This window comes from Malus sylvestris, chromosome 13, assembly GCF_916048215.2.
Source record: "Malus sylvestris chromosome 13, drMalSylv7.2, whole genome shotgun sequence".
Classification (NCBI taxonomy): domain Eukaryota; kingdom Viridiplantae; phylum Streptophyta; class Magnoliopsida; order Rosales; family Rosaceae; genus Malus; species Malus sylvestris.
In genome coordinates, this window is record NC_062272.1 from 21,735,694 (window position 1) to 21,746,747 (window position 11,054).

General features: G+C 36.8%; 1 protein-coding gene across 1 annotated transcript; it reads left to right on the top strand.

The window, feature by feature from the left end:
- Nucleotides 1-21: 21 nt before the first annotated feature.
- LOC126597026 (uncharacterized) lies at nucleotides 22-1,948 on the top strand. Its single transcript, XM_050263779.1, has 3 exons — nucleotides 22-206; nucleotides 1,125-1,259; nucleotides 1,666-1,948. The coding sequence occupies exons 1-3, from the start codon at nucleotides 81-83 to the stop codon at nucleotides 1,810-1,812; spliced, it is 408 nt and encodes a 135-aa protein (XP_050119736.1). The 5' UTR covers nucleotides 22-80; the 3' UTR covers nucleotides 1,813-1,948.
- Nucleotides 1,949-11,054: the final 9,106 nt, after the last annotated feature.

Genomic DNA, 11,054 nt, shown 5'->3' on the forward strand with positions numbered 1-11,054 from the left:
AATATCCAGATCAAGATCAAGCAAACTTTTATCTGCATCTGCATGAGAACGCCTAACCAAATAATTTTACAGTGCGAACGATGTCATCCATGAAGCTCATTACAAAGCTCTCCACATACCTTCTAGGCAAAACAATAACCAACAATGGCGTTATGACCAGCCTAAGCACTAGAGGTTTTGTCATTGTTCCCACAAGACCTATGCAAGTGAGTTCTAATTCCTTGCATGAGTACATATGTATGTGTTCCATTTATAGCAAAATAAACGACTGTATGGAACCGGATATCAATTTGAAACACGCGGTTTTGTTATACCTAATTGATATTTTGCCTCAATTCATGTTGTTTGATCGATATTTGTAATATTGAAATTAACATTTGATCAAATATTGACAACACATTAACTATCTGTAGATTGGTATGCAGTACCATTCAGTCATTATTTTTACAACAATTTAGTCAGTGTTTTGATAATAATGTGTGCTAGGCATGCAGTGGGCGCAATTTCTATTAGCAAAATAAAGCCACATATCAGGGGATGGGAGGGAATGAAACGCTTTACATAACATAATAACTTAACCTAATAGAACATTTAGACTGTAGCTTCCCAATAAACAAGAAAATGTGGGAGGTCCCATGTTCGATGTTTCGAGCTGGTGAGTCTGCTTGACTATGGCCATGGGCATGGTGAAATCCTCCATAGCCTCTTCGAGCCCCGAAAAGGGTGGATAAACCGTAGCTTGTGGCCAATTGTCCCATTTTTTAGGGGAAAAAAAAAATTAACCTAACAAAATATTTCTCATTTCACCTAAAAGATTAATATGATTATTTTATTTTATTTTTGCGCTAATTAAATCTAAGAAATTCTTGTGATTGTTACCCACTTATTGGTGATATGGTGTTTGGGCTTAGGGCATGTTTAGTATGACCTCAACGATGTGAAACTAATTTTTTGTTGGAACATGAATGAAAATGTTAATATTATCCTTTTAACCTTAAATAAATAAAATAATGTATATCTAAAACCTGTTTTTCTTACTTCCAAAACATGCATAGCATGTCTTGGAAATTATAGTTATTTATAGTCGTGGATGTTACTGCTTAACAAATTTTGGTAAATCACAGTCGAAGAAGGAAGATGACGAGGCAGATGCATGTGCAAAGACGAAAGAAGCAGCAGATGCTGTCAAAGATGGAGCCAAAGAAGTGAGACAAACATGTGAGTTCATGAGAGACACAGTGGAAACGACTGCCAAATCTGTAAGCATCGATATTCATTTACACAATCATGCTTAAATTAGTACAACCACAATGATTTCAAGGAGAAATTATTGGATCGTCGATTCTAATTGTAAAAAGTTTTCAATGCAAAATTTACATATAAGAATTGAGCGTCTCACACGGTTAAAGAAAAACTAAAACAAAAAATAGTTCTTACATTTCAATCGGTGTAGAGGTGTCAAGCGAATAGCTAACCTTTTGTATATGAGGCCGAAGTGTAGGCCTGACTCATTACCTATGTCCAGCATTGTCTAAAAGCAATATTGTTATTTGTATATTTGTTCATTTGTTCGTTTAATTTTTTTCATGATTTATTAATTTATGAGTTGATACCTGATTATAAGAAGCAATTTTTTCTCAAATTTTTGTATGTTTTGAAAATCAGATGAACAAAATGGCAAAAGAGACAACAGAGAAAGTAACTGAAACAGCAGAAACCCTCACCAACAAAACAAAAGGCACCGTCTCAGGCGCATGGGGAATGGCCAAGAATACTACGGAGATTATCAAAGACAAAGTAATGGGCAAGTGAAAAAAAGAAGTATGAAGATTAGCAACAACTAATAAATCTAATTTACAAATTCTTAACAACTATTCCATCATTTAATGCGAGTTTCTTTACATAATAGCATTCTGAAATTAATATTTCAAAGGAAATGAATTCTATACTTACTCCTTGAAACACTACAAATGACACACCCCAACCCGGAAAGTCTAGTAGGACTCCGAATCGAACTGTACTGATCGACACCTGGAAGGTGACGAAGCCATAAAGTGTAGTGATGAGGAAGTGTGAATAAATTTAAACCTAAAAGTGCCTAAAAACGAGAGTGCGCTGTGAGCGGGAGTGAACCCATTTCACATGTGATGTCAGAGCATAAGTCAAGTACAGTAGAGTGGATTGAGAATCATACCCTTGAAGTTAATTTCAAATACCAAGATTTGCCACGAATCCTCGTCGATAAGAAAGCTCAGCTAATAAAACCTGGAGGGATATAAACAAACCGGAGTAAGTGGGCCTGAAAACAAAGTTTTAATAAAGATCTTCTCTAAACGTTATAACCCTTCGCTGTAACACCTGTTTAGTTTCCAGAAAATCATACTATGTGTAAGCATGAAATCAATTGTATACTAACAATAAATCCAGAAGTATACCACGACACAGCATCTCATCAGTAATATAAATTATCAGGTGCTTAATAATCCATACTAGAACGCAAGTCGAAGTCACCTAATGTGACCTGTACGACTGCACTCATATCTCATCAATCAATGCTAGCACATAAGTCGGAGTCACCTATAGTGACCTGTACGACTCACTCATATCTCATCAATCAATGCTAGCACATGAGTCGGAGTCACCTATAGTGACCTGTACGACTCACCCATATCTCATCAATCAATAGGGTTGTGTCAGTCGGAGTCACCTAACGTGACCTGTACGGCTGACCAATAGTGTTATGTCAGTCGGAGTCACATAACGTGACCTGTACGGCTGACCCTCATCACAACTATACTCACTGAAATTTCTATCATCAAGGTACTCACCTGAAGCTTACATGGGCGTCTGCAGCGTCATTTGGCATAACCACTTTAACGTCCCAACATTCTTAATTGGAATTATACCCAGTGATAGGCCAGAATAAATTCATGGTTAACCTCTACGCTATTAACCATCATAACTTATTTCCTTAAAGAAATCAAGTACCATGTTAAATTCAGATTGTTTTATGGCTACATCTAACTGTCTTGTTAGATTGCCTACATACCCTCAAACAGGATCAAGCCATTCGTAGTTCAACTTAGTACTTCAATGCATTCACAGTAATTATATGTAAGTAATATACATATAGATATACAATAATGTGATCTAAAACTCAATCGTACCATAGGATTTTAACATATATATATACCTATATAACATGGCATAAAATGCATAGGACAATTTAAAAGTATTTGTGGAATTATCACTCATATATATACGATAAAAAGAAAAGACCCATTCACCTGAAGTCTGCGCTACAATTCTCTAGCCCAAAAATCAAGGCGTCACAAACCATCGTCACCTAGAACAATTATCAAATAACGTCACAAAATTCTTATCGATATAACACGTAACTTATATAAAACACATCCCCAAGGACGTTCTAGAATGATTTAAGACCCATTGACCAAAAGTCAACTATCGGTCAAAGATCGACGGTAGGGTCCACAACCCTACGTAACTCGATCCGGAAGATCCGCATCACATATTTCCGATCCATAATTTATAAAGCTCCACATTATACTTCTAGAACAACATCTTAAAGTTTCGGAACGATCCAACGGTTGGATCTTAGCCAATTGCCAAAACCAAGTGGCGATTAACGTTTTATTTTACGAACTTACCAATCCAATTCGGAAAGATCCGTGCGTCGGATTCCAAATCCGTAAGTTCCTATAATCCTCAAATATTATGAACAATAACCTATTAAATTTGGATGACGATCCAACGGTTGGATCGTCAATTCATATAATGACCTAATCATGTATTGTAGAAAATTTAAGTTCTAACGATCAACCTGAGTCATACTATTGTCAGAACTGAATTCAAGGCATCTAATTTAGCCTAAGAATAGCATCGATGACCCCCTGGCCACGCGCCGCCGTGGGTGGTGGTCGGCCGCCTCGACTTGCCAGAAAATTCAACTATTTTAAAAAATTCCCAAATTTTACCGAAATGAAGATTTCCAAGAGTAGAGCAAGTTTTATACCTGTGATCAAGTCCAATTTGGCCGGGAAAGGCTCCAATTTCACTCAAACCAGCCGGAACCTTAAAATGGGTGAACTTCTATTCTCCTTCCTCAATGTTCCAACGCCCCTAAAATTGTTTGGGCTTTGATCTAATCCTCAAGGGTAGTCTAATGGTGGTAGTAATTGGAGGAAAACATTTCACAATTGGTGGATTTCGACAAGGTTGACTGCCGCACACGTGGTGGGTTTTTCACCAAACTACAACCGTTTTTCTTCTGATTTTGGATGGAAAATGGTAGAGAGAAGGTTGTGGATGAGGTTATAGGTGATGGATAGGTGAAAATCGCTTGAAAAACGGTTGAGACCGCCGGAAAACACCCCGGGTCGAAACTGGGATATGTGTGTATGGATGGTCGATGGGAAGGGGAGAAGGGAAATCAGTTTCTCTCTCCTCCTAATTGGTCCTCTCACTCCAACCTTTATTTCTAATTGGCCATAATAACACAACCTGATTGGGCCTTTTTCCCACGAGGTGGGAGTTTAATTATTTCCTAAACAAATATTTGAGTAAACAAATTTCAAACGTTCGTAACTATACCGTTATAATCCAAACTCGCAACCAGATTTCGCCTATGCGTTTGTACCAACGAGTACTACACAAATGTGCTAAAGGAATAAGTCATACGTTTCTCTAGACGATGCTCAACGTAAGTCAAAGTCCTTGCCCCTAGGGCATTTTCGTCAATTCCCTCGATCAAAATAAATAAAAACGTAACTTTAGGGACGGGTTGTCACAACAAATCCAAAGATCCTCTTATTGTTATGATTTTAATATCAAAATAAGAATTTTGCTACAATACTACATGTATTTAATACAACCACCATCTCGACCGTCAAATGGTAATTGCATTGAATACATGTATTCACATGAATATAACTGACCATTAAATGGTGATTGTTTCAAATACATGTAAGTATTATAGCCAATAATAACAAAAATAATCTTTATGTTGAAGTAAAATAATATTTAGAGAGAAATGGGAGAAGGGGTTCATCTATCTAGCTTGATTGATTTCTCCTTGGTCTTGTGCCTTTATTTATACTAATCAAGATGGACTTTACGTGTCCTCAATTAGTACAAATCATGCTTGAAAATGGTCTTTTAGATCTTATAAGATTCCTATTTCTAGTTTACATAATCACATTCCTATAATAATACTAATTGTAATGCTCCACCATGAATGTGGAGAACTAAAGAAGTATTCGAATTAGGTCTTTAGGCAAATGTGGAAGCAGTTGATGAAGTCTTTTCGTCAAGCACATGCAATGCATATACCAGTCTCACAAGTAGGGATGCATATAAAAGTATAGTCTTACCAAAACCTGGCTACGATAAACCCAATGGACAAATCCCTAGTCTAAGGAGAAAATGTGAGTTAATGCAATGTTGATTGTTGAGGTGAACAAGTGGAGGTAAACACACATGTCAAGGTATGACCAGCCCAATATGGGACCTAATACCTCGTCAGGTTAGCAAAAATCCAGTAAGAAAGTGCTCCTGATCTAAGGAAAAAATGATTACATTAAGGTCAAGTGAATATATGTGACAACCCGTCCCTAATTTTACGATTTTATTAAATTTTCAAGGAATGAATTGATGAAAATGACCCTAGTCGCGAGATTGTTGACTTTCATTTACTGTCATTTTGTGATGAGTACGAGCTACTATTTTACCATATTCTCAAAGTACTTGACGGTAAGAACGCGTACTTGTACACATAATTGAAATTGAAACTATGACGGAGGTTTTACGGAACTACGAATTCGAAAAATACTTTTGTAAAGAATTACTATTTTATATTTTATATATTTTTCATAATTATTACATTGTTATTTTAATAATATATTTTTATTATGTTATTATTATAATATTATTTGGAGGATATTTCTAATATTTTAATAATTTATTTTGGTCGTGGGGCCCACATCTCACAACTCTGGAAACCTCTCTCGTTCTCATCTCTCTACGTTCTCCCTCTCCCGCACTTTCTCTCTCAGATCCGTTCCTCCCTTTGCAACATTTATCAGCCGTGAGGCCGAGATCGCCACCACCACTTGATCTCAACACCACCAACCTGCAAACCTTGTTCCCCTTCTTGATTTAAATCAGAAAATAAAAAACGAAGCTCCGATATCGAACCCATGCCATACATCTGAGCCTAGTTTTGGTGGGTTAATTTTTCGACGATGGTGAGTCTCGAAAACAACTTAAAACTTAGTGGATTGTGTTTTGGTATGTAATTCTAGCTTTTCCTAAGGTTTTTGGTGGGGGTTTTGGCACAGAAACGGTGCGGGGAGAAATTCCCTAGTTTTCCGGCGGATATCCAGTAATTTCAAGCCGTTTTCCAGCCAACTCCGGCCACAATCGAGTAAACCAAAGGTATATTCTGATTCCTTGTTCTCTAAGCTTCGATTTGATATATTGGAAGGCTAGGTTTAGTAAAGTTTTGTGGTTGATTGGAGATGGAGACAAACGGGTCAAACCTGACCTAGTACATAAATAAAATAAAATAAAATAAAGAGGAAGCCCAGATTCGCGACCCGGATTCGAAATTTTTTCGGAAACCCTCCTAGGCTAATTTCAATGCCCTGAGTCCGTTTTTAACATCCATTTAGTGAAATTTCAAAGTTTTAATGTAATTGATCGTTGGGGCTGCTCTGTTGACTTTTAGAGTTGACCGTTGACTTTTCGTCGACTTTGTGTAAAAACTTTTGCGGACCCTCTTAGCATGGTTCGACGCTCTGATTCCAAATTCGCACTATGTTTTCCCAAATTTAGTCATTTTAGTTGAGTTTTACTAACGGGCCCCAATGATATGCTTAGGTGCGATTATTATCGATGACTCCAGCTTTCCTAATTTGAACAGCTGCGACCTCGCAAATATCTGTGAGTGGGTCTTTGCTTTTTAATATTATATATTTATTTAGTTTCCATTTATATATTTGAAAAAGAATTTCTTACGTATGCCTAGATTAGTCTAATGCTTAAAAAAATTAGTGAAACGACGGAATTTACGAAATTATCCTAAATCCTACGGGATGCACAAGTATGTGTACTTTTGTGGGATTTTAGTTATGGCCATGATTAATATTTATTGAATAGTATTACGTTGACATAAATTATTGATTTACCGCGGTATGATTTTATTTACATTATCTGTTCATCGTTGTTGCACCAGTGTTAGTACTTGTCCGAGCCAGGGCCAGTCTTTCACGTGTATGTTCACATCACACCATACGCTCACTTTGGATCCATTGTAGGTGACAGTCCTGTTCTAGATTGCTATAGGCAATTAGGACTCGTGTGTGATGCACATAGTGCCAGTCTTCACGTGATTGTAGTACTAGAGTGTAAATCATTATTACACCTAGTCATGTTCGTGTTAGAATACCTCTGTATGAACTCGTGTGTCAGCATGTGTCGATGAACACTCGATGTGATTTATTTATTTCTGCGAGATATTGTGATTACTGGAAGTTATATGCTTATTTACAAATTTGTGACGTATTGAAGTCTTGAGATATTGCAAGCAAGCTATGGTTAATATTTCATACCATACGTAGTATGTATATTTTGGAAACTATACTTGTTTTACGGTGAGGGGGTTATAATGTTTTCAAAAAGGTTTTTATAAAACTTTATTTTTAGGCCAACTCACCCTTATTTTTTGTCCCTCCAGGTTTTAGTGCTGAGCTTTCATGTCGACGATGATTCTTAGCAAATCTTGGTATAGGTGGTTACCTTCGATGGTATAATTTTCATCCTACTTTACTTTACTTTACTTATGCTCTAACATCACGTGTGAAATGGGTTCATTCCTGCTCACCAACGCACTCTTATATTTAGGCACTTTTGGGTTTAAATTTATTCACATTTTCCACATCACTACACTTATGGCTTCGTCACCCTCCTGGTGTCGGCCAGCACAACTCGATTCGGAGTCCAAGTGGACATTCCAGGTTGGGGTGTGTCACTACAAAATACTCCCCCTGAGTTCGATAAAACTCCCTCTTAGAACTACTAGCGATGTACATGACATAGTGTAGGCAATCCAACTCCTTAGACAAGTTTTGTGAAGGTAGACTGCAACAAATGACTTCGTGTAGAGATCAACGAGGCTATCTTGATATCATATTTATTTGACTTCAATCTTCACTTATATGTGAGATGTCTTAGGTTCGATTCTCGCCAAAGGCTAATTTGAACCATATTATTGATAGCCCATTGTGAGGCTAAGCACACCCCTCCCCATTAATGTAGATAATATCGTTTCCTTAAAATAAAATTTAAAAAAAAATACGAAGAACTGATTAATCACATTGTTAATGGGGTCCATTAGGCTTAATCTTTTTAATTTCTATAAGTGCCTCATAATTTCAACAAGATTTGATTTTAGATGGCGAGGAAAATGATTTTCCAATTGTGGGAGCCAAAAATTACTCATCCACTAAACAAGCCACTAGCATGCTAAACATGAGGAGTGGGGCTAAAATAAAGGAGCGTAATCAGATACTTCATGGAATGTGGAATGTGGAACATAGAGAAATAGAAAGAAAGTGGGACTTGGAGCCCAATACTTGAATGCCTATAAAAGGCTAATAATCCCATGAGAAAAAGAAAAAAAAAGAGGTATAAGATCGTTCTATATTTTATAAGCGTTCTGAACAAACACTGACTTGAGCGTCAGAGTGTTTTCTTCTAGGTCTCATCCTCCCTCATTAATGACGAGCGAAGATGGTGTTGTGGGCTTCTCAACATGGTTACAAGGTTTACTTGTTAGAGGATTGGAGGAACTAAATTTTTCCACTCCAACACCAGTGTTACTGCTTCACTACCTTTGGCATAATGGTGCAAGCCATGGTTATCCACCCATTCCGAGGGCCGAGAAGACTCACATGCATTTCAAACTTCCATTGGCCACAAGTCTTGCTTCCACACCAGCAACGGGTTTCGAACCCGAGACCTCTAATTTTTAGTTTTAAAGAAGTCTCGTAATCCGTTGTTTACCACTGAGCCACCAACCACCTTTGGCATCACTTTGAGTTAACATTACAATTTGAATTGACATTCCAACTTCTCTAACATGTTTCTGAAGTTAAATTGATATTATATATGGTATATCAAAGCTTGAATGCAAATAGACACAACTACACCTTTAAAAAATGTGTGAGAATTTAAACTTTGCATGCAAGTCCAACTGGACTGGTCACCTCTCATTCGAGAGCACACTTTCGTGCTTTTAAGCCTAGCCGGTTGGTCGCCTAATAGAGCGGACCGGTCACCCGAGTCAGATCCTCTAGTCTCAAAGAAATTTTTAGTTGTGACGGAAATACTATAGTACACCACGTGTTTTTATGCAAATGGTAGAAATTTTTAATTTTTAAGTTATTAACCTTTTAACACACATGACCCACCATTTATATATGGACTCGTGGTGTACCACCTCGTATGACGATCATACTGAAAAATATCTCCTAGTCTAAAGGTTCTACCTTCATGCTATTGGCCGTTTATTACGGTCGACCGATCGGATTGTTCCATATCTTCTTTTGTTTTAAAAAAATTCCAACATAAAATACGAAACTAAACACTAACAACAAAATTGTTATCAGGCCATAAAAGCATAATACAACCTCTAACAATAATGTTATCCACAAGACACAAAACTGGCCGTAAAGTTTAAGTAGGCAATTCATACATGAAGCTTTGAGGAGCTTTTCTTGGTCCTTGCTTCACCATTAAGAGTATTACAATCAATCAATCACTCAATTTCAATCAATGGCATCACTTTTTAGAAAGATAATATGTGACTTGTGACCCCTCACCAATCACCATGTGATGATGCCTCACCAATCATGCTTTCACTTGTCATTTTGTATCTCCATATCTGTTTGATCATTTTTCACTTGTCTTATTCTCTATATAAAAATTTCAAAACAAGATGTAGATGTGGCGTAATCACAATCATTTAAATCGAAGGGGATGGAAGGGGAGAGAGATTAGGAGGGGAGATAATCCTTCTCCTTTTTCATCAGCTAGTCAAATTTTAATTCAGCTGTTCTTTGGTTCTTGTTTTACTTTACCAGTCCAATCCATTCGCTAGCTAAATTTAGTCAGTCTAATCCAGTCCAGCCTAACAAACATTCCTAGGTACTCATGATATTAATTTCTAATGAAAATAAGCGCCAAGCGCTAGTCGGACGGTAAGTAGTGGCCTAGCGGCTAGGCAGGAGGTTAGGTGGATTTTCTAATTTAATTAAATTTATTATATAACATAGAAATAAATGTCTATTTATACTAAAAAAATAAAACACATTTGTATTTGGATACATAAATGACATATAAATTATAAAGCACTAGAACGTATGCAAACACGGTGAACAAGCATATAATGACTGTTCATCCAAATATCCAACAAGTCTCTCACAATTTATTGAATAAATAAAATGAGAAATTGAATTATATATTTTCTGTTTGAATGAGAGTTACGACCTAAGCAGACGCCTAGGTAAATCTATGCGCCATTTATTATTTTTTAAGTGCTTAAGGAATTAATCGTAATAGTGATCAGCCGCCTAGTGTCTAGCAGGACTTAAATGGAGTAAGATGGGGACTTTCAGTTTTTTATTCTGAATCAAAATTTATAAACGGTTTTATTTATTTATATTGATTTGAATTTAGATACATGTAGAAAATTTGTACTGCAAAAGTCTTTTATATCAGAAAGTGCTGTATATGGAAAAACAGCACAGTTGTCTAAGATCTATGGAAAATTACTCTGAGTGCAGATTTAGGAATCAATTCTTTCATACTAATTACCAACTAGGGAATGATGGAATCAATTCTTTCATACTAATTACCAACTAGGGAATGATGAAAGCTCGGAGGTTCGAACCCTCCTTCTAGCGTTTAAACTCCGCCTATGTCTTACATGGCCGGTCCCAAGCCCGGATAAAGGAGGAGGGGGAGGGCGTCAGGTA